Source organism: Poromitra crassiceps, assembly GCF_964638095.1.
Source record: "Poromitra crassiceps genome assembly, chromosome: 5".
NCBI classification, from domain to species: Eukaryota; Metazoa; Chordata; class Actinopteri; order Beryciformes; family Melamphaidae; genus Poromitra; species Poromitra crassiceps.
Window position 1 is genome coordinate 59,668,990 of NC_139642.1, and position 24,446 is coordinate 59,693,435.

The 24,446-nt window shown below is 44.7% G+C and overlaps 1 protein-coding gene across 1 annotated transcript in view; it reads left to right on the forward strand.

Annotated features, from left to right (window-relative positions):
- lrch3 (leucine-rich repeats and calponin homology (CH) domain containing 3) overlaps positions 1-24,446 on the forward strand; it is a gene marked incomplete at its 5' end in the record, with an annotated part of 43,503 nt that overhangs the window by 9,829 nt on the left and 9,228 nt on the right. Inside the window, 17 exon segments of the mRNA XM_083637571.1 lie at positions 42-186; positions 2,839-2,965; positions 3,342-3,447; positions 3,752-3,833; positions 3,835-3,886; positions 5,382-5,491; positions 6,031-6,124; positions 8,191-8,281; positions 9,126-9,271; positions 11,234-11,292; positions 12,961-13,006; positions 13,781-13,915; positions 14,717-14,761; positions 15,195-15,248; positions 18,875-18,905; positions 21,661-21,774; positions 21,967-22,067. Of these exon segments, the coding sequence (XP_083493697.1) occupies positions 42-186; positions 2,839-2,965; positions 3,342-3,447; positions 3,752-3,833; positions 3,835-3,886; positions 5,382-5,491; positions 6,031-6,124; positions 8,191-8,281; positions 9,126-9,271; positions 11,234-11,292; positions 12,961-13,006; positions 13,781-13,915; positions 14,717-14,761; positions 15,195-15,248; positions 18,875-18,905; positions 21,661-21,774; positions 21,967-22,067 (1,538 nt within the window).

Sequence of the window (24,446 nt, forward strand, 5' to 3'; positions counted from 1 at the left end):
GAGGCTGACTGTCTTCTTCTGTGGTTCTTCTTTTTCTGCAGATCTGTCTCGTAACCGTCTGGCTGAGCTGCCTGTGGAGGTGTGTGTGTTCGTCTCTCTGGAGAGTCTCAACCTCTATCAGAACTGTCTGAGGAGCCTGCCAGACAGCCTGCACAACCTACAGAGCCTTACCTACCTAAACATCAGGTACACTCACACACACACTCACACACACTCACACACACACACACACGACTGCTTTTTATCCAGGTTCCTCATATTTGAAGGAGAATTCCAGTTTTTTACAACCTGGACCTTATTTTTGGGTGCTCCTGGAACATTGTTTGGTTGCAGTAATGTTAACGGATCAAGTCCCTGTTTGGGTACCATTAACGTGTTTGCTTGCGTTAGCCCCAGGGTAAGCAGGCAGCTCCTAGCTCATGCTAACATTATGCTATCCACCTCCCCACAGCCAACACACAGCCAAGACTCATGCTAACATTATGCTATCCACCTCCCCACAGCCAACACAAGCCAAGACTCATGCTAACGTTATGCTATCCACCTCCCCACAGCCAACACACAGCCAAGACTCATGCTAACGTTATGCTATCCACCTCCCCACAGCCAACACAAGCCAAGACTCATGCTAACGTTATGCTATCCACCTCCCCACAGCCAACACAAGCCAAGACTCATGCTAACGTTATGCTATCCACCTCCCCACAGCCAACACAAGCCAAGACTCATGCTAACGTTATGCTACCCACCTCCCCACAGCCAACACAAGCCAAGACTCATGCTAACGTTATGCTATCCACCTCCCCACAGCCAACACAAGCCAAGACTCATGCTAACGTTATGCTATCCACCTCCCCACAGCCAACACAAGCCAAGACTCATGCTAACGTTATGCTATCCACCTCCCCACAGCCAACACAAGCCAAGACTCATGCTAACGTTATGCTATCCACCTCCCCACAGCCAACACAAGCCAAGACTCATGCTAACATTATGCTATCCACCTCCCCACAGCCAGCACAAGCCAAGACTCATGCTAACATTATGCTATCCACCTCCCCACAGCCAACACAAGCCAAGACTCATGCTAACGTTATGCTATCCACCTCCCCACAGCCAACACAAGCCAAGACTCATGCTAACGTTATGCTATCCACCTCCCCACAGCCAACACAAGCCAAGACTCATGCTAACATTATGCTATCCACCTCCCCACAGCCAACACAAGCCAAGACTCATGCTAACGTTATGCTATCCACCTCCCCACAGCCAACACAAGCCAAGACTCATGCTAACGTTATGCTATCCACCTCCCCACAGCCAACACAAGCCAAGACTCATGCTAACATTATGCTATCCACCTCCCCACAGCCAACACAAGCCAAGACTCATGCTAACGTTATGCTATCCACCTCCCCACAGCCAACACAAGCCAAGACTCATGCTAACGTTATGCTATCCACCTCCCCACAGCCAACACAAGCCAAGACTCATGCTAACATTATGCTATCCACCTCCCCACAGCCAACACAAGCCAAGACTCATGCTAACATTATGCTATCCACCTCCCCACAGCCAACACAAGCCAAGACTCATGCTAACGTTATGCTATCCACCTCCCCACAGCCAACACAAGCCAAGACTCATGCTAACATTATGCTATCCACCTCCCCACAGCCAACACAAGCCAAGACTCATGCTAACATTATGCTATCCACCTCCCCACAGCCAACACAAGCCAAGACTCATGCTAACGTTATGCTATCCACCTCCCCACAGCCAACACAAGCCAAGACTCATGCTAACATTATGCTATCCACCTCCCCACAGCCAACACAAGCCAAGACTCATGCTAACGTTATGCTATCCACCTCCCCACAGCCAACACAAGCCAAGACTCATGCTAACGTTATGCTATCCACCTCCCCACAGCCAACACAAGCCAAGACTCATGCTAACGTTATGCTATCCACCTCCCCACAGCCAACACAAGCCAAGACTCATGCTAACATTATGCTATCCACCTCCCCACAGCCAACACAAGCCAAGACTCATGCTAACGTTATGCTATCCACCTCCCCACAGCCAACACAAGCCAAGACTCATGCTAACGTTATGCTATCCACCTCCCCACAGCCAACACAAGCCAAGACTCATGCTAAAGTTATGCTAGCCACCTCCCCACAGCTAACACAAGCCAAGACTTATGCTAAAGTTATGCTATCCACCTCCCCACAGCCAACAGAAGCCAAGACTTATGCTAACGTTATGCTATCCACCTCCCCACAGCCAACACAAGCCAAGACTCATGCTAAAGTTATGCTATCCACCTCCCCACAGCCAACACAAGCCAAGACTCATGCTAACATTATGCTATCCACCTCCCCACAGCCAACCCACAGCCAAGACTCATGCTAACATTATGCTATCCACCTCCCCACAGCCAACACAAGCCAAGACTCATGCTAACGTTATGCTATCCACCTCCCCACAGCCAACCCACAGCCAAGACACGACCAAAGATGTCACGATTACGTCCGCTAAATCATCCAGAACCCTTCCTAGCCGTCTCGAGGCTGATATGGCCAATAAATTGGCCAGGTTGCCGTTTGCAAATGACTTTTATCAGCTAACGTTACGAAAGCAACCAACACCGGTTTACGCTGTCAGCCTGTCCCACTGTGTTGGCCAGGCAGCTGCTGAGCTCGCACGAGCGCAGGCTGCTGACTGCAGTTACTCTTAACGGCCACTGGTGTCAGTAAGAGTCAGAAATTACACATGATGGACTTGGAGATTAAACTGTCTGTCTGTCTGCCTCTCTGTCTGTCTGCCTCTCAGTCGGAACCAGCTGTCTATCCTGCCGGTGGTCCTGTGCAGTCTGCCTCTGAAGGTTCTGATTGCCTGTAACAACAAACTGGTCTCTCTGCCTGAAGAGCTGGGCCAGCTGAGACACCTGACCGAGCTGGTGAGTCCTGTTTGCCTGTCTGTCTGTCTGTCTGTCTGTCTGTCTGTTTGCCTGTCTGTCTGTCTGTCTGTCTGTTTGCCTGTCTGTCTGTCTGTCTGTTTGCCTGCCTGCCTGCCTGCCTGCCTGTCTGTCTGTCTGTCTGTCTGTCTGTCTGTCTGCCTGCCTGCCTGCCTGCCTGCGTGCCTGTCTGTCTGTCTGTCTGTCTGTCTGCCTGTCTGCCTGCCTGCCTGCCTGCCTGCCTGCCTGTCTGTCTGTCTGTCTGTCTGTCTTGTCATGGCAATTTATCTACGATACATCACGATATCTGCGACCCCCACCATCTTCATTGAGGACGGCATTAGAAAGGATGTGATGTTGTCATATTGACTTGTTGCAGGACGTGAGCTGTAATGAGATCCAGATGTTGCCGTCTCAGGTGGGCCAGCTGGAGGCTCTGAGAGACCTCAACATCAGGAGGAACCACCTGGCTCGCCTTCCCCCAGGTACACACACACACACACACACACACACACACACACACACACACACACACACACACACACACACACACACACACACACACACACACACACACACACACACACACACACAGTGTGTGAGATGTGAAGCCATTGCTGGTCCAGATGATTGCAGCAGCTCCAGAAGGTCTGGGCAGAGCTCCATGTGTGAACCAGGGAGTCTCTGCTCTGACCAAAATATAAGCATCAGACAAAACTACAATACAATATTGACCATGACTCAATTATGGAAATAAAGACAATGAAATGTGATCTCCACCCCCTGCAGAGCTGGCAGAACTGCCTCTGGTGCGTCTGGACTTCTCTTGTAACAAAGTCACCTCCATCCCCGTCTGTTACCGACGACTGACCCATACAGACTATTATCCTGGACAACAACCCGCTACAGACACCCCCCGCACAGGTACACACACACACACACACACACACACACACACACACACACACACACACACACACACACACACACACACGCACAGATATACCGTAAATTCCGGACTATAAGCCGCGGCTTTTTTCCCGTTTTTTGGCCTTTTTTGGCCCCTGCGGCTTATATAACGGTGCGGCTTATCTATGGATTTTTCCAGCAAACGGCCACTCGGGAACCTCCAAAATCTATGGATGTTGGTATGAGGCAGAACGAGAGCAAGACAGACATTATGAGAGCGAGACCCTGATTGGATGATGTTGCAAAAAATGTGCCTCGCGACCTGATTGGAGCACTGTGCCACTACTCTCTCTCAGCCACTACGGTAAAACACCCTCCCTCCTCCCTCGCTCCGGGGGGAAAAAGGCAGCGATTGAGCCTGAAAGACAGTCTGAATGAAATTGAATGTAACATTCCCAATTCTATGTATTACATTCTAAAAAACTAACAGCAACATTTTGGAAGGCTAAGCCACACAACTAGCTCGTTGTAATCTAACATCATGCTTCAAAAGATGGAGAACTGGCTGTGTTACGACGATGGCGGCGATTGAGCCTGAAAGCCATGTCTGAGACAGTAGCGAGACAGGAACAACAACAACAGCAGCAGCAGCAAAGGATCATGCACAAACCCGAGACGAAAGGGACTGTCCGTCAGGGCGCGGACGACTGTGTCAGCAACTCCCTCCCGACTACCAGGAGAAAATTACAAACTTCGGCGAATTCACACAAAGAAAGATCAAGGAATATTCCATCGGACCGGAGCAGATCATAAATATGGATGAAGTGCCTTTGACGTTCGACCTGCCTCTCACTAGGACTGTTAACAAGAAAGGTGAATCGTCCATCACGTTGAGAACCACAGGTCACGAGAGAACGAATTTCACTTGTGTTCTTGGCTGGGGAGTAAAGCTCCCGCCGATGGTGATTTTTAAGCATCTCACAATGTGTGATTTTGTCTGGGGATTAGTGACCTGACTTTTGTTTTGTTGAAATGTTAATAAATGGGAGCTTCCCCAAACAGCCATCTCTTTCCCGACAATCCCCTCTGTGCACGAAGCCTTACATATGGTAATTAAACATCAAAACACCCGCGGCTTATAGACCGGTGCGGCTTATATAAGAAAAAAATAGTCAACTTTGAAGGTGCGGCTTATAGACCGGTGCGCCTTATAGTCCGGAATTTACGGTACATATTCTAATTTCACTTTAATAGAGTGCCAAAGTCACGCCCTCTTCCGGGGTTCAGCATACGAACCAAGGGATTTCATCTGCCATTAATTTTTCCATAGATGTTTCATCAAATGCTGCAAAAATAGTTTGACTTGGTCAAACCAAGCAATTCAGCTATATTTAGAATCAGGGGAGACCATAGAACATTGCACTCTGTAGCTCCACAGAAAATAGATAGAGCGGATTCTGCAGTCTTTTTATGCTCTCTCTCTCTCTCTCTCTCTCTCTCTCTCTCTCAGATCTGTATAAAGGGGAAAGTCCACATATTTAAGTTCCTGAACCTGGAGTCCAGTAAGACGACGCCTGAGCTGCCAGACTACGACAGGAGACCGCTGGCCTTCGGCTCCTGGTCAGAACTCTCTTCACACCACTCTCATACCTGTTTGTTGACATCCACACTCATACCTGCTGTTTTAAAATGGCATTTCCAAATGAAAATGAGCTCCGTGCAAAGGAGTCTTTCAGAAACCGTCTCCGTCCAAACACCCCCATCACCAAGACCAAGTACCGCACCTTGGGGGGAACAGAGCCTTCGCTATTGCTGCCCCAACCCTCTGGAATTCCCTGCCCCTCAACATCCGAAGCTCTGATACACTCACTTCTTTCAAAAACCAACTCAAATCCCACCTTTTCAAGAAAGCCTACAATATCTGACTTCTACCTCCACCATCCTCTTTCATTTTGTAACCCCTATGTTTGTATTTGTTCTGTATCTGTGTACGTTTATGTTATACTGTATAAAGTGTCTTTGAGTAACTAGAAAAGTTCTATATAAGTCATATGTATTATTATTATTATTATTATTATTATTACATGCCGATAGTCGAGTTTCCAACACAGCCATGGTGTGCATGCTGAAGACCAGGTGTTTGTCTTGTCTGTGTGCAGTGTGGAGGAGCTGTACCCCGGCCGGCCATACGGGGCGCTGGACTCAGGCTTCAACAGCGTCGACAGCGGGGACAAGAGGTGGTCAGGCAACGAGGTGAGACTCTCTCTCTCTCTCTCTCTCTCTCTCTCTCTCTCTCTCTACACATCACTGTGCAATAAAATCGATACAGCAATATATCATATTTTTTCCGCTATACTGTTTCAGAAAAATATCACAATGTATTGCTATATGGATTTTTGTGGTTTTTCAATGGCCGATGCCAATATTTAGAGAGCAGGGCGGCCGATACATAATGCGGATATTGTGTTATTGTTGTTTTGGCATCTGATAAAAATACATCAATTTCATAATAATAACAAATGAGACAGAAAATTGCTGAACATTAATGTTATTGTCTGCATTATCTCCGTTTGTTTAAGTAGATATGCACTCTCTGTCTGCGGTGCACTTATTTCAAAAAAGTATCCACTAAATTAATGTCCACGGGTAATCAAAAATTAAACTTTGTAAAAAAACAACCCATAAATAATAAATAAATAAGTGTGAATTCTCAATAGCTGCGACCAGATATGCGATGTCAGTCAGAGTGTGATGTCATCCACTCCGTTGACTGATTTTGTGGGTGAACTTTTTGTGGACCAACCGACAGAGTGACTTATAGAGCTGCTGATATTTTTTTTAATCAGCCAGGCATCGGCCAAAGTGATTATCTCAAAATGGCTGCAAAATGCCAATAATCGGCCCGATCAATCGGCCGGCCGATTAATCGGTCAGTAACACAATGTGCAACTGTGCAAATGTCAAATAAATTGGAATGAACATTTTGAATTAAATTGTTGTTGTTTTTAACTCAATTTGTCGACTGAGTTGTCAATATAATGTGATGTCCATATTAATATACTACCTGGGTGGTACACGGCAAGTTGTATTTTTAGCTCTATTTTAACATTTTCAATTCAATTATGTAGAGCAGGGGCACTCAATTAAAATTCAAAGAGGTCCAGTTAGAGAAAATTTCCTCAAGCAAAGGTCCGGAACATTGTAACGTAGCTTACGCTATGATTCAGTGCCATTGAACTCAATGATTGAAGTAGCCTAATGGTACAATGTCTGTATGTAGTCAACAACTGACTGTTAAATCAAAATAAACATCAACAATGCTTATTTACAGTTTTCATATTTAACTGGATTAATTATACATAACTAGCCTACTATAATAAATAAATTCTCTTTTCTCATTTCAAGTAAAATAATGCATTTAAAAATAACATACAACAGAGTGCTTTGGAAAAATGTGCATCTTAAAATGAAGTGGTTAAATTTAAGAGAAATAAGTTTCCCCTTTTCTTCACTCCATTTCACATTTAACACTCTCAGCCAACAAACAACCTTTTCTCTTGAGAGAAGTGAGCTCTCTATCTGTCTATCTATCTGTCTGTCTGTCTGTCTGTCTGTCTGTCTGTCTGTCGATCAACCTCGCATGCTGTTGCGTTGGGCAGTGAGTGTGCCCTGGTGTGTGTATGTGTGTTTGCTCATGTGTGGCGCTTCCATAGACCGGTCAGGATCGCACCGCACTTCACACGAGACATACTGGTTTTAATCTGCCCGTAAGAACAATGAATGGACATGTAAGAGTGGTTTCTTTTGAGCACACCATGTGAAATTACTATCTCAGTATCTCTCGCCTTGCGTCGCCTCCCCTCCGTCCGTGTCTCTCGCAGCACCACTCGAAGCAACAGAGAGAAACGATTCGCTTATTTGATTGGCCGAGTAGCATCACGTGTGATGATTTACAGCGCGTGCATTGGTCTGTGAGCTTCCTGGCAGATAAACCAGTAGTACCGTAAATACTATAAAAGCATGTGCCGGTTAAAATAGAAACGCTCCGTGAAAATGTAAGTTATCAATGATTTGTAGGTTATAGGGCTCGGTCCGGATAGGACGGTGTCTCGGTCCGGATGCGGACCGGAGTCCGGACTTTGAGGATCGCCGATGTAGAGTATTGCAATATGTATCATATCACAATGCATCGGGTTAGAATCGTATCGTGACCCATCGTATCGTGGAGCCCTTGTCAATACCCAGCCCTACACTCGACGGTGTGTTATCTGTGACTTCACTTCCTGTGTGTGTGTGTGTGTGTGTGTGTGTGTACACAGCCTGTGGAGGAGCTGTGTGAGTTGCCTCAGCGTGTGGCAGAGATCAGCAGAGAGCAGCACAGACACCGCCCCCCGCTGGCCAACGGCACACGTGAGACTCCTCCTGCCTGGATCACATTTCAGCTTCTGCTAGCACATATAGTTATACTCATATTTTAGTCATTGGAATTGTTTTAGTCTAGTTTTCATCAACTAAACCTCTGGTAGATTTAGTCGATGAAAACCAACAGGTTTAGTTCAAGTGTAATGCATTATTTAAACGTTTCTCTTGAATTTGAAAAGAGAAAAAACACAGATGACTTCTGTTGGGATCTCTTCCCAACTCGTCTCTTCCTAACATTTTCGTCTCGTTTTTATTCATTGACAAAAGTGTCAATACATTGAATCGGTTTTTGTCATCATGAATCATTTTTCATTCAGTTATTGTCTCGTTTTCAATGAAAAAAAAATGGATGAAAATTATTTGTCTACTACATTGACACTGCTGTTGCTGCAGAGGCTCACGTGTTTACACCTTTAGAGCAACATCTGGACTAGAGCTGCTTTAACATCTGATGATACTACTGACCCACCTCAACACCTGGAGCTACTGTCTAACGTGCTCTCCTCTCTGTCTGTCTCTCTCTGTCTCCTCTGCCTGACTGTCTCTCTGTCTGTGTCTCCTCTGTTTCTGTCTCTGTCTCTCTCTCTGTTTCTCTGTCCCTGTCCTCTCTGTCTCTCTATCGGTCTTCTCTGTCTCTCTCTGATCTCCTATGTCTGTCTTTGTCTTTGTCTCTTTCTCTGTTTCCTCTGTCTCTCTGTCTCCTCTGTTTCTCTCTCGGTCTCATCTGTCTTTGTCTCTCTCTGTCTCTTTGTCTCCTCTGTCTGTCTGTCTCTGTCTCCTCTGTCTCTCTGTCTCCTCTCTCTCTCTCTGTCTCTCTGGTGGTCCACAACAGACGTGGAGCTGGAGCAGATAGACTTCATTGACAGCTGTCCAGGAGAGGAGGAGGAGGAGGAGGCCAGGAGTCGAGGAGGAGCAGCGGAGAGCATCAGCCTCAGCTCTCAGTTCATGGCTTACATAGAGAGACGCATCACCAGGGAGGTAGGAGCTCTCCACACTCATGATCTTCTCATATGATCTCATATGCACCTTCTCGGTAATACTTTATTTGGATAGTCTGCCTGCAGAGTATTTGTAAAATTTCAACAGCTTATTAGTTGACGTTCAACAATTCAACTGTTTCACTTTGTCTGTAGATGTTGTTTTAACAGATTATTACTTGAGATTCAACAAACAGATTATGTTTGCTTCCTGTTCCACACACCTGCACCTAGTGTAATATGTAGGTATATTCATGTATTGTAGAAAATAAAATAAAAAGTCTTTCCGATGAAGACCTGTTGGTCAAAACGTCAATAAACCTGATCTGGGACGGAGCTTACTTATTTTTCAGTGTGCGGACTTTAATTATTTTCTGCTCTAAGTTGATCTTGTATTTGACTGCTGAGCTGATGTGCGCGCCCTACTTCCTGCTTCATATTCATCTATGTCACATAAACTCTATCCACCTTATTTTTGGTGGCCATTTTTGCCTGATCTGCCTGATGGGTTTTTCTTCCGGTGTGATCCTCCCAGCCTTGTTGCTGACAGCTTGACACCCGTCTGGGCGAACGGAGCAAATCACTAATCAGGTCCAGCTTGGCAAAAATCTCGTCGATAAATATCCCTTTAAGAGCGCAGTGCATATATGGGTAATCGCCTGCTGTTGCTAATATTAGCCGCTACTTAGTTATTTTAGCGTTAGTTTGTTGTTTATAACGTGGCTATATTCATAACGTTTTATATCGCGGATGCGTTATTTCGAATCCCACATAGGTTACGCCAAACCCCACATAAATTACACTAAAACGCACATAGGTTACGCCTCAAATCCCACATAGGTTCCCCTAAAACCACCACCGCAAAGCGTGTGGGTTTCAGGACGAAACAGTCTCGAGCCACTATCGTCATCTTTATAGCACAATATTCCTGGAATGCAAGTTTAACTAAACAGTTATATGTCCTCTGCATTCTACATAAAATTAAGATATTACGGGTTGTTTTATTTGGTATGTTACATACTTATTGGCCAAGTTATGTTCAATTCAGGGTACAAGAGACTGAGTGTAGGTGGCCATCTTTTCAAATCAAGTAGCCATTTAGGAAATGGCAAGCTGCAACAATAAGTCACGTTAAACCGGACCTTGTACGCACAATTATTTTTTACAGTGGGCCATTCAAAAATAAGGTGGATAGATCATCTGTTGAACATCTGTTATACAGTTTCATTTCTGAATGTCAACGAATAAACTGTTGTTGAAATGTTACAAATAATCTGTGGGCAGACTATCCAAATAAAAGTGTTACCATCTTCTCATATGATGATCTCATATGATCTTCTCATATGATTTCAAGATTCAATATTTATTTGCCATGTCAACAAGTTGATTGGGATTTGTCTTAGTGAGCTCACATACAAAGACAAGCACATAAAGTCATGCATTCACACAGTACAAAACAACAATGGAAAGAGCATGACAATACTGCATCTTAATACATTACTGCATCTTCTCATATGATCTTCTCATATGATCTCATCTGATCTGATCTGAGCAGCATCTAGGCAGGAATGATATCAGGGCCATACAGCCAGTGCTGTGGATGGTCCAGTGTGTGGCTGTAATGACCTTTCTAAAATTAGGCCAGGAAATGAGGCAGCAAGCCAGCAGGTCACAACTCTGCTGTAGACCGTTAATATATAGAACACATCCATACTGATCTCCATTCCAGTCCCTCCTCCCCCCCCCCCCTACCCCATGCACTGATGATGATGACAGTGCAGGGCAGGAGAGCGCGACGGAGCCAGTGAAGAAGAAAAAAATACTACCTTCCACCACAATGGCTAACGCAGTCCCCGTGCCAGAGGGGCACCAACAGAGCCTATTGATCACTGTGCACTCGCACAAATGCAACCATGCTACATTTGAACTTTGAACTCTGCTGACTGTCGGTCTGTCTCACCAGGGGTCTCCAGGCAAAACCAACTCTTCCAGGTCAGAGGAGGCAAGGAGACACACGCACAGGTACACACACACACACACACACATACACACATCACAGCTGATGTTTACAGTGGAACCCTTTAGAACCACTTGAGTCTATAGGGCAGTTTGTAGTAAAGCCATTTATGATACTCGCCAATGACCATGATCATATGGGACATAGAATATGATGTCCAGTGGACATGGATGATAGAATATGATGTCCAGTGGACATGGATGATAGAATATGATGTCCAGTGGACATTGATGATAGAATATGATGTCCAGTGGACATGGATGATAGAATATGATGTCCAGTGGACATTGATGATAGAATATGATGTCCAGTGGACATGGATGATAGAATAGAATCATAGAATATGATGTCCAGTGGACATGGATGATAGAATATGATGTCCAGTGGACATTAGGGGTGTCACAATATATCGTCCCACGAAATTTCGCGATAGTAAAACGTCACGATATGTATCGTTGACATGAAATCTCATATCGTGGAAATTTTTTTTTTTTTTTTTTTTTTTTTTTCAAAAATAGACAAAGAAACGTCTTTGTTTGTTGAAGTTCAATGTGTGGAAAGTAGTTCAGTTGAACAAGTCTCTGAAGAGACACATGAGAAGTTATACAGGAGAGAAACCATTCAATTGAGTTTCTGGCAAAACTGTTTACTTGACAGGAAAAACTGAAGATGCATAAAAAATAGACTAAGAAAAGTCTTGTTGTTTGAGTTTGAAGAAAAACTGAAGATGCATAATGAGAATTTATACTGCTGAGAAACCTTTTAGTTCAAAGTAAATCTAAGTGACGGTGTAACTCATTCTATTTCAAGATAAGCCTTATCTCCAATCTCATGTTTTTTCTAGTTGTTATTGTAATAACAATTTCCCACAACAGCATGTTTTGTATTTGTGCATTTCAAATAAAATACTACTTTTCCAGTCATATATTGTCATTATTCAAGTTTAAAAAAATATTGTTAAAATCGTATCGTATCGTATCGTTATCGTGAACCCAGTATCGTGATACGTATCGTATCGTGAACTGAGTGTATCGTGACACCCCTAGTGGACATGGATGATAGAATATGATGTCCAGTGGACATTGATGATAGAATATGATGTCCAGTGGACATGGATGATAGAATATGATGTCCAGTGGACATTGATGATAGAATATGATGTCCAGTGGACATGGATGATAGAATAGAATCATAGAATATGATGTCCAGTGGACATGGATGATAGAATATGATGTCCAGTGGACATTGATGATAGAATATGATGTCCAGTGGACATTGATGATAGAATAGAATCATAGAATATGATGTCCAGTGGACATGGATGATAGAATATGATGTCCAGTGGACATGGATGATAGAATATGATGTCCTTGTATGTCTACATACTTGCCGGATAATGCTGTTTCTTATTGTGACGGACATCGATGATAGGATATCATGTCCAATGGACATCGCTGATAGAATGTCATCATGGTCGGTCAGTGGCGACCGTCATAAATCGCTGTACTGTAAACTGCCCTTAAGAAGAGAATAAGAAGAAGGTTGAGCGTTGGCGTTTCCAGTAGAACGTGTATAGCACCCCCTGCTGGTTCTGACTGCTGCAATCTGCTTAACAAACTGTGTGCCGTCTTAACATCATCTCCACCTGTCTTGTCTACTTGTCTGTCTCTCAGGAGTGTGGTTGACGGCGTAACAGCGCCCCATAGCGCCCATAATCAGGTAATACACCTCTGCTGTCTGTGTTTGAATTAAATCCACTCCGAGGAACTTTGAGCCTGTTATGAAACAGTCTAAATGTAATACTGACGATGCCTCACATCTGACCTACATCAGCAAGTGATGTGGATCGGTGATTTCTTTATAGTTATTCTAAATGCCTGGTAGCAGAACCAGATGAAATGTGAGTTCACGTGACCGGCTGGTTTACAAGCAAAACATACATAGTATATATACATATAGAGCAAAACGTTAATGAGGGTCTCCAATTTCCAATCCGTTTAGGTGATCCAGTGCCGGGGCCCTCGTTAGTGATTGGCTTGCACCTGTGTTACTTCCTGCCTTTTAGACACAAAATGGGTGGATTGGGTGGGAAGTGAAAAAGGCTAATTCCTGGCAGCGGCACTTCCGGCTTGATCAGACGCAATTGGCCGTGTCTGCGGGTGGGAAGCCGGTGGGGTATGAGTCCTGGTCACTGCACTAGTGCCTACTCTGGTCGGTCGGGGGCACCTGTTTGCTGGTTGGGGGGGGGAGGCGTACTTGGGGGAATAGCGAGATCCTCCCGTGTGCTACATCCTGCCGGTGAAAGTCCTCACTCTCAGGTGAAAAGAAGCAGCTGGCGACTGCACATGTATCGGAGGAATGTATCGGGGGGGATATATGGAAGTGATGTATGGAACACCTTCCTCTGGCTGAGCTGATGACTCCTGCTCCATCCCTGTGTGTCTGCCTCCATGTTTTTCATCTCACCCTCTCTCCTCCTGTCCGTCTCCTCAGAGAGCAGGGGGGCCGGGGTTACCAGGAGGGGTGGAGCGGGTGAGGAGGGAGGCCCAGCTGGCTGCTCTGAGGTACGAGGAAGAGAGGCAGAAGTCACGCTCCCTACAGAGAGACGCCGTCATCACCTTCGTTAAGGTAGGCTGTCATCACCCTCATTAAGGTAGGCCTACATCACCTTCGTTAAGGTAGCGAGTCATCACCTTCGTTAAGGTAGGCCGTCATCACCTTCGTTAAGGTAGCGAGTCATCACCTTTGTTAAGGTAGGCTGTCATCACCCTCATTAAGGTAGGCTGTCATCACCTTCGTTAAGGTAGCAAGTCATCACCTTCGTTAAGGTAGGCCGTCATCACCTTCGTTAAGGTAGGCTTAACGAAGGCCTAGAACCAAAATAACCCAAATAAAATAAATTAAAGCAATTCTTATGTAGCTGTTATGTTGCCTGATATGCAACTTTCAAGATAATTAATAAATTGTCCCCATGTTTTAAAAAAGCTTTGCATTTTCCCCTTGGTGGCATAAGTCAGTTTTTCCATGGCAAGAACGTTGGAAAGACTTTTACACCAATGTTCAACTGTAGGTGCCTCAGTGCTCTTCCAGGTAGTTGCAATACAGTGTTTAGCCTGCAGTGAACATAAAATTACTATATTTTTAATTGCCCACGACAGTCCTAACTCAGGGGAAGAGTCAAAAATAGTTTCTTGAACTTATTTAAATCGCCCCATGATGTACGTCCTACAGCAGCTTACCCCTAGCTTAATCATAGTATAGTATGTAAATCGGAATATTAATTTTCATTAGCCATGTAAACGGCTTCGTAGGAATATAGTCTTTCCCGGGATGAGGAATATGTTGTGCGTGTAAACGTAGTCAGTGTGAAGAAAAGACAAAAACTATGTCATACCCATGTGGTGTGTGTGTGTGTGTGTTGTTTTGCAGCATAAAGCGGCCCAGAGTCCCACCAAGTCCAGTCCAGACAGTGAGGTGAGCCTCTGTCCCACTGTGTCTGTGTCCGCACACACACACACACACACACACACACACACACACAGACACACACACACACACACACACACACACACACACACACACACACACACACACACACACACACACACACACACACACAAACAAACAAACAAACAAACAAACACACTGTCCTCTCTCATGCTGGGTTATAAATAAACAAGCAGAAATGATTGGAAGCTCTAACAAACTCTGTGACATTGGTTTTCTGAGACGTGCACAGTCCCAGTTTGGCTCAGCCCCCCTCCCACCACCCCACCCCACCCCCAATAGATCCACCACCACCACCCCCCAATCTGCAACATAACCCTTCGCATCACATGTGTCTTGTCTCTCTGTTTGTGTGTTTGTGTGTGTGTGTGTGTGTGTGTGTGTGTGTCTGTCTGTCCAGACTGTCTACCCCTCCAGACGCTCCACCCACACAGATGACTCCGCCCTCTTCATGGTAAGAGTTTGGCCACCCCCCCCTTCCCCATAAATGACACTAACTAAACTAAACTCGGTTTGTTAGCTTGATCTTTGAGGAGCCCCCTGGTCTCGTGCCGTCTCACGCGAGCTGTGCAAGAACCCCAAGATGGCAACGGCCACACTAGACTTCAAAACAGGAGTTGAAAAACCAATGGGTGACATCAAGGGTAGCTACGTCCATATTATTTATGCGCATGACTAAACTACGATGTAGATGCTTTCTTATGTCCAGTACTAATGGACATGAATCAGTCATATTTGCATACAATTGCCAAAAGCGGACTAACGAGCAGTGCTGTACATCGATACCAATTTACCACCCATTTTGGTGATGAATGGTTTGGTCTTTTTCTGGACTGTTTTGACTGGACTGTTTGGCATGCAATATAACACCCACTACTACCACATGCTAACTTTAACTCACATACATATTGACTATACTTACCCTGTTCAACCTGACAGTTTGTGTTTGCTGCGTTTGCACCATACTAAAGCACCAGAATGCCCCCACACACCCAACAGACTGACACCCCCACCTGAACAACCAACCTGTCAATCATTCATCAACCAATCCCCTCTCATTCCTTCATTATAACCCCGCCCACACTGCCAGCACTGCTGTAGAGCCATATTAATAATATTATGAGACATAGTTAAATGAAAGTGAAACAGTTAGAAATCTCTTAAGTGAGTTGGTCCTCAGGAACCTGAGTCTCTCCATCCGTACAACGGAGATGTCCGCCAACCACAGCTGAAAAGAGGGTGGAGAGGGGGACTTCCATTCCTGCAGAATGAGTTTCTTGGCAACAATTGTCCCGTGTCAGAGATTGTCGCACAGACCAGAGAGGACTCCGAGCAGCCGAAGATGGCAAGTTCTGCCTCCGGCTGAAGGGTTATTTTGGAGGCGCAAAACTCTGTCTTTGAACTTCACATCAAACTTGGGTCTGATCGGCGCCATGTTTGTTTGTTTTCTTCTCTGTCTGTCTGTGTTGCGTCACACACTAGACACGTGGGAAATTCCAACTTGCACAGGTCCCATGGTCATTCAAATGTAGCTACTGCCATCTTGTGCCACCGGTACATTGATGCAAATTAGAGTTACATGATATAAAAGGGTCCAGCAGTTTACCAGTATTCACTGTTGTTTTTTTGCTTAATATTTTAACCCGGCCTGTATAGAGAGCCGCAGGAACGAGTCTGGAAATCATCGATGCTACACTCCCTGGTTCTTCACTGTTTTCGCCTATGGGACTTTTGAATGGGTTTTTGGCACGATGCTTCTAATAATCTCTCTGGGCAACGCTGGCTTAATCAAACGCGAACCAGTGTTTAGTAATATCATCTTCACACACGAGGACCACTTTTATGAGTTTTGAAGCTTTTACGTGCCGTTAAAAGGGCGGCTAGCTAGCAAACGGCTAAATGAGACTACACTGTTGAGTCAATGGGGATGTATACGTCAATAACGTCACCACTTCAAAGGAAGAAACACAGAAATTCTCTTTCCCTCACCTGGTTCAGTCCCGTTCAGCCCGGGGTAATCAGTGCACACATCAACAACAGTCCAGGTTGAGCGGTGACGTGACGTGGAAGCCTATGCGACAGTGTGTAGTTCAGGATTAGCTTAGCTCGAGCTTTTTACTTCTAGGGCTCGCATTTACGCTACAAAACTCATGAAAGTGGTCCTCATGTGTGAAGATTATGTGTGAGGGCGAACTCTGGTTCGCTTTTGATTAATCTTGCGTTGCCCAGAGACCGTATTTGAAGCATCGCGGCAAAAACCCACTCAAAAACCCCATAGACAGAAACAGTGAAGAACCAGGAAGTCCGGGACTTCTGCGTTCTGACTACACAAATACGTCATCCCTGCGGCTCTCTATAGGAGGCCGTCCTTTATTTGTCCGTGCTGACCACGCCCCCCCCGGCCTTTCATTGAATAGTGGCCACTATTAGAGGATTTACGGTAATAAAGCATTGAGCATGAGTCTGTTGGATGATATAACAAGACAGCATTAACAGTTTTCTCCACTGTCCTCTCCTCCTCTGGTGTTTCATCTCTCCATTCTTACTTTGCTGCTCTGTCTGTTTTTCATTTGTCTTTTTCTTTTTCATTTTTGTTTTTCCTTCATTTGGTTTCCTCTCTTTGGTTAGTTCTTCCCTACTTTTGTTGTTGTTTCCTCCTGTCTGTCTGTCTGCCTGTGTGTCTGTCTGGCAGTGTGTCCTGGTGTTTGAGATAGACACTAATACCAACACTATAAAGAGAAGGCCTGGTACACACAGACAGGTGACACACACACACACACACACACACACACAACACACTTTGGTGCGCAATGTGTACTCTTGGGGTACATTCTGATCTCCTAGTAGTTCCCTGCCGAGTGGACTGCACAGGGTAGTTCAGGGCCCTTCAAACTTTTGATAATAATATTTTCTTATTTCTCCACACTGATCTGATCCGTGGTGTCTCTGTACGTCTCTGTTCATTTCTCTATTGCTCTTCTGCTTATTTTACAACAGCGGCGTCGCCTGCAGTCAATTTGTGTTGCATTGGAACAAACTAGCGGCTGGACTCTGATGCTTTTTATTTTATTATTTTTTATTTTCTCCAAATCAAGCAGCATGCCGTTTTTTTTCCAGAAATCTGGGGCTTTAGTCCCCCTTTAAGCGACCTTCCCTGAACAGGGAGCAGGGAGTACCGTTTATGAACGCAACCTCAGTGTGTGTTTCTCATTCCTCCTCTGAGTTCTGCTTTCTTTTCTGTTTAAATTTAAACCTTCATCCTTTTGTTTCGGTCACTTTCTCTGTTTGTCATTCTTTTCTTTCTGTCTGTCTCCCCGTCTGTCTCCCTGTTTGTCTGTCTGTCTCTCAGTCTCTATCTGGAGTGTCTATAGATGGGTGTCATTCTCATCCTGCAGATGGCGCTGCTTCTTGTCTGCTGCAGGTACTGCACCTGCATGTTGCTGCCTGACTGTCTGTCTGCCTGTCTGTCTGCCTGCCTGCCTGTCTGTTTGCCTGCCTGCCTGTCCGTCTCTCTGTCTGTAGGTCTGTTTGCCTGCCTGCCTGTCCGTCTCTCTGTCTGTCTGCCTGCCTGCCTGCCTGTCTGTCTGTCTCCCTGTTTACAGCAGTTTAATTGAGCTCTCTGGTTGTGGTGCTCTGTGTTTACTGAGCAGTGGTCAGGGGAAGCAGCGGCTGGACCTGGTGAGGGGGCACAGGGGTTAAGCGGTTATGTTTTTTTTTTGTTTTTTTTGTTTTTTTGCAGCGTTTCCACTCAGGTTTTTTAATGTGCAAATTGAAAATGTGCACTAAACGGGTGGATGGAATCCCACCTAGAGTGGGCAAGCAAAGCGCTTGTGACCAACATCCCCCACATTCAAAGCACTTCATACTCCCAGAGCTGGCGTAAAGCATATTAAAAAAAAAAACCCTCCTCATGCTTGATCCAAAGTGAAACATCCAGGGTCTGTGTTGGTGACTCTAAAAACATATGAACAGCTCACGGCTGTGCTAACTTTGGCTAGTGCTTTGTGCTGCTAACTGGGGTGGGCTCCTGGAGCTTCCGGGCACACAGAGACCTAACGCTGTGTTGTGTGTTGTGTGCAGGGTGAGGAGCGAGCCACCCTGTCGTCTACAGGTAAGACTCCTCCCACTGCCTCATGTGTACATGCTGACATCAGCAACAGCACTTCCTACCTGCGTTCCTCTTGGATAATCACTTGTTATTCCTGCATTAGCAGAAAGCTACTTTTGTTGAGTCCAATATCCTGTTCAATCATCAGTCTGTAGAATTGAGTGGCATCCAGCCAAACAGACCTGGCAGAAACGGAATATCATGTTCACTAGTATGTAGGGGTGTCACGATACACTCAGTTCACGATACGATACGTATTACGATACTGGGTTCACGATAACGATACGATACGATACGATTTTAACAATATTTTTTTTAAATTGAATAATGACAATATATGACTGGAAAAGTAGTATTTTATTTGAAATGCACAAATACAAAACAACCTGGCTGTTGTGGGAAATTGTTATTACAATAACAACTAGAAAAAACATGAGATTGGAGATAAGGCTTATCTTGAAATAGAATGAGTTACACGTCACTTAGATTTACTTTGAACTAAAAGGTTTCTCAGCAGTATAAATTCTCATTATGCATCTTCAGTTTTTCTTCAAACTCAAACAACAAGACTTTTCTTAATCTATTTTTTTAACTGTGTGTCTCTTCAGAGACTTGTTCAACTGAACTACCGTACTTTCCACACATTGAACTTCAACAAACAAAGACGTTTCTTAGTCTATTTTTTGATTTTTTGATTTTTTTTTTTTTTTTTTTTGCGATATGAGATTTAATCTCAACGATACATATCGTGACGTTTTACTATCGCGAAATTTCGTGGGACGATATATTGTGACACCCCTACTAGTATGTTTTAATTAGTGTATAATCCCCTGAAAATAAGTTCTGTTTTCTTTAGCTTTGAATGAGCTCTACAGTAGCCCAGAACGGACAAACCAAACTGAATTGAATTTTATTGAATTTTATTTGACAGCTGTTAAAATACAAAGTGAACAGAAGCCCATGTACAAGTATAAAATTGTCGAGGAATTAAAGAAATAAAGTCCAGGACATATTTCAATTGTGGTCCTCGTTTGTAAAAACAACCAATTGTTGGCACAGCAAGAGCCATTTAAGACATAAAACAGACAGAATCAACAATACATGCAGCATGTACAGTAACTTATCAACAATGAAGACATGACATAATGAATTGGCTGTCAGCAGCCATCCCTTCACTGCTCTTTTAAAATGGCTGACAGTGATGATTTCTTTAAAACGGGGTGACAACAGCTCTCGCTCTAGAGTGCCTTTAACACATTCAGTGCCACAGCGCTTCAGTAAAATTGTCTGGAGCCTGTGCCAGATTCACTTCCATTCAGTTGAAAACAGCTATAGAATTTTTTCTATTATGGCTATATTAATGGGGCTGGACTTTAATGAAACATTGAACACTCCTGCTTCTTCCAAAGAAGAAATTTTGTTTCTAGACAGTTCCATTATGAAATTACAGCCTCTCAAAAAAGTGCACTTTCAAGGGTTTTCTGTCGTTTTTTTTTTCTTTCCAAGATATAGCCCCTTTTATGAATACCTTTTGCACTCTAATTTCGAGCACATTCACTGACTCTGGCTGGTGTTTTCTGATGTGGTGGCGTGTGGTGTGGTTTCTGTGCAGCCACACACCCCTCTCCCCCCCCCCCCCCCCCCCCCTCTCCACCTCTGAGCTGCGGGCTCCTCCCACACGCACAGAGTTTGCTTTCTCGACTCCGTTTTTGCCCCGGACAGATCCCAGCTTTGCTGCGCGCATCATTTCCTTGATGGGCATCAAGGAAATGATGCGCGCTGGCAAACGCGACTGAACGAAAAGGCTTGGCCCGTTCGGCTTGGATGCTGGCTTTCTAGGAAATCGTGTGGAGATAGATAGAAGCATAAGAGCTCAGTTGTGAGCGCGGATGCAGCCGAGCCCACTCTCGCTGTAGACGGAGCAATATATACGGCTCTGGCAGAAAGCATGCATCGGTTTCCACGGCTTTCTCCGCTGTCTCCTGTACAAAGTAAAGGATCTGAGGTGGGTGGAGCAGCTCCTGTGACGATGTTTAAGGTGGCGCCGTGTGATCCCTTGAAGGGATTCATGCTCACTGGCTGGGTACGACCTTAAACAGCAGAATTATGGAATAATATGAATTATGATTTTAGGACGTCCACAGACGTCCTTGGCACTGAACGTTACTTTTTTTTAGGACGTGCACAGACGTCCTTGGCACTGAATGTGTTAATGTTCTTTGTGGGCCCCCGTAGGTTCTCCTACATGGAGGGGTATTCAGCTGGTTGCAATCTGCAACCTTACCACTAGATGCCACTAAATCCTACACACTGGTGCTTTATTTAAGTGGTTCTCAAATGGGGGGGGTCCGTGAAAAGTTTTCAGGAAAATAAAAATAAAAACTTTTTTGTGTGTGTGTGCAAAAGCGAACGAAAATATTGGATGCTTTAAATCTAAAATAGTTCATGGATTACAGTCTAATCTACCAAACCTATCAATTTAAAAGTTAAGCACGTTACCGTGGAAACAGTTAAGCTTAGCCCAAAATCACAAATCAGAATGAGGGGGTCCCCGGTATATTTTCTATCTTGTAAGGGGTCCTTGGCTGAAAAACATTTGAGAACTTCTGCTTTATTTAACTGGTGTATTCATGGAAACAGATGGAGCTGGATAAGAGCTTAATCAGTCTGACCATTTATGTTTCATGTCTGTTAGGGCTTTTCTGATGCCTCAAACCTCTTCTGTCCCTTTTGACTCTGCCCCCTCCTTTCATTCCAGCCAATCAATCCTCTTCTTACCCCAGTTCTGGAGGCGTGGCCTCCTGCCGGGCAGCCGGTCAGAGAGCAGACAGCTTCCTCTTTCGCCTCAGCCAGAGGGAGGATAAGAGGAGAGGTAGGTGCTGTTGAGCAAGGCATTCCCAGTAGAAACTAGTAGCAGATGACTTTGTTGTACTGGAGTTTGTTAACTGGAGCTGTGACTTTTGGGCATGGGGTCACGGCCTTTACCTTTCAGCTGGTGGACCAATAGGGTTTGAGGAGGCCAGTCATGTGACTACTGAGCTGTGGTCTCCTCTCTGTCCTGCAGGTGATGCTGTAGCTCCTCCCCCCTCAGAGGAGACTCCTCCCCCTGCTGCTCCTCCTGTCCTGGTCGGGGAGGAGGCCGAGCTGGTAGAGCAGCTCCGCAAGGTCAGTCCATAAACCATGAAACATTACAGACCAACAATGCTGATTTATTTTGCACATGATCTCACATATCCAAAAGCTGTCAACAGTTTTGCAGACATTCATTTAGTTTGACAGTTAACACAGTTAACACAGACAGTTGACAGTCGGGGCGGCTTTAGCTCAGGAGGTAGAGCGGGTCAGCCAATGACGCAAGGGTTGGCGGTTCGATCCCCGCTCCCTCCCAGCTGTTAATCGTTGTGTCCCTGGGCAAGACACTTAACCCTCCTTGCCTGGTATGATTGGTATGATTGGTATGAATGTAAGACATGAATGGTATGATTGGTATGATTGGTATGAATGTAGACATGAATGATGATGGTGGTTCGGAGGGACCGTTGAGCGCCAATGTGTGGCTGCCACGCTTCTGAACCACCGGTACGAATGGTGTGAACGAATAATGATTCTGTGTAAGCGCTTTGAGCCTTGGAAAGGCGCTATATAAATCCAATCATTATTATTATTATTTATTAGTTATTGAGAGTTGATTTGAGTTCAGTTGTGGACCAGTGATTTCATTTGTGCATCGATGACATCACTAATTCAAATCAACTCTCAATAACTGTCAAACTAAATGAATGTCTGCAAAACTGTTCACAGTTTTCGGATATGTGTGAGATTATGTACAAAATAAATCAGCATTGTGTTTCTGTAGAGTTCTCCTTTTAAGGTTCTTCATTTAAGCTGGCAGAATACCTGTGCATTAGAGATGTGCAGACCGCACTTAGTATAACCGTGCTGACCGCGGATTATAAAATTCAGATTAATAGCGGCCTTAGCGGGTGGGTGAAAATATATATAATTAATGAGGAAAATTAATATTAATTACATTCTCTAGTCTATGAAGGTATTTTAAGCTTCGTTTTTCATCACACTTTATTAGCCAACTATGTATCAAGGAAAGGACAAGACAAGACACCTTGTATTTTCCCCTACCAGCTCAGTGGCCTTGTGGTCTGAGTGTCCGCCCTGAGACTGGGAGGTCGTGAGTTCGATCCCCGGCCGAGTCATACCAAAGACTATAAAAATGTGACCCATTTGCCTCCCTGCTTGGCACTCAGCATCAAAGGGTTGGAATTTGGGGGTTAGATCACCATATGATTCCCGAGCGCGGCGCACGCTGCCGCTCACCGCTCCCCCAGGGGATGGGTCAAATGCGGAGAACAAATTTCACACATGGTGTGACAATCATTGGGACTTTACCTTTACCTTTACGACGTGGACAATTCAGTCACAATCTAAAGTTAAAGCTAAAGCTATGCGGTAGGTAGGCTATCAGTAGTAGCCTAGTAGGCTACATGAGGGAGTCAAGTGCTGGACAGTGAAGATGTAATTTGCAACAGGTCACAAAGAGTTCTTGCTGGTGGTGTAAGATCATCCTCTAAGTTAATTGCCTGGGGCGTACCCCAGGGTTCTATTTTGGGTCCAGTCTTTTTCACCATAATAGTATTGGCTCAGCTGTGAAAAACTCAAAAACCTCAAATATCCATTTGTGTGCAGATGACACAATTGTTTACCGTACTTTTGTGCAGCCTCTCTGTCTGGTGCTGTCCAGGACCCGAGAATCTTTTAACTGCATTCAGGCTGATTTTCATAATCTTAAATTGGTTCTAAATTCTGATATAACGAAAATTTTGTTTTTCTAGATCATACTGCCAGCTTGTTTCCAACATCTCAATCCTTGATGGGAAGTGTATTGAACAAGTGTCTTCTTATAAATACTTTGGAGTCTGGCTTGATGCAAAACTTGTTAAAGGAGAATTTCGGTTTTTTACACCACGGTCCTCATTTCCAGTTTAGAATATGATGTTTTACTCACCGAAATAGTTTTGCGTCATTCGGATGCCCAGGGAAGATTTTGAGCTCCGAGTACACTCTTCAAACAGGCTAGAACCGCTAGAACCGGTTACAGTGCGTATCGTCCCCCTTCTGTGGTTTCTCTGAAGAAGTGGTTTCACAGAGGGGGGAGATGGGCACTGTAACCCCATCCGGGTCAGATCAACGCTGACTCCGGTGTTGTTGTTAGCCTAGCTTCTAGCTGTTAGCTAAATAATTATATTTACAACCATAATGAACCGTGATCTGACAGAAAAAGTGTCATTTAGAGAGCGCGTGCACTGCCGTGCATAATGCCCCGTGGGCTCCCGTTCTAGCGGTTCTAGCCTGTTTGAAGAGTGTACTCGGAGCTCAAAATCTTCCCTGGGCATCCGAATGACGCAAAACTATTTCGGTGAGTAAAACATCATATTCTAAACTGGAAATGAGGACCGTGGTGTAAAAAACCGAAATTCTCCTTTAAAAACTCAGAATTAAACTGGGTTTCTGTTTCAGAAACAAGGAATC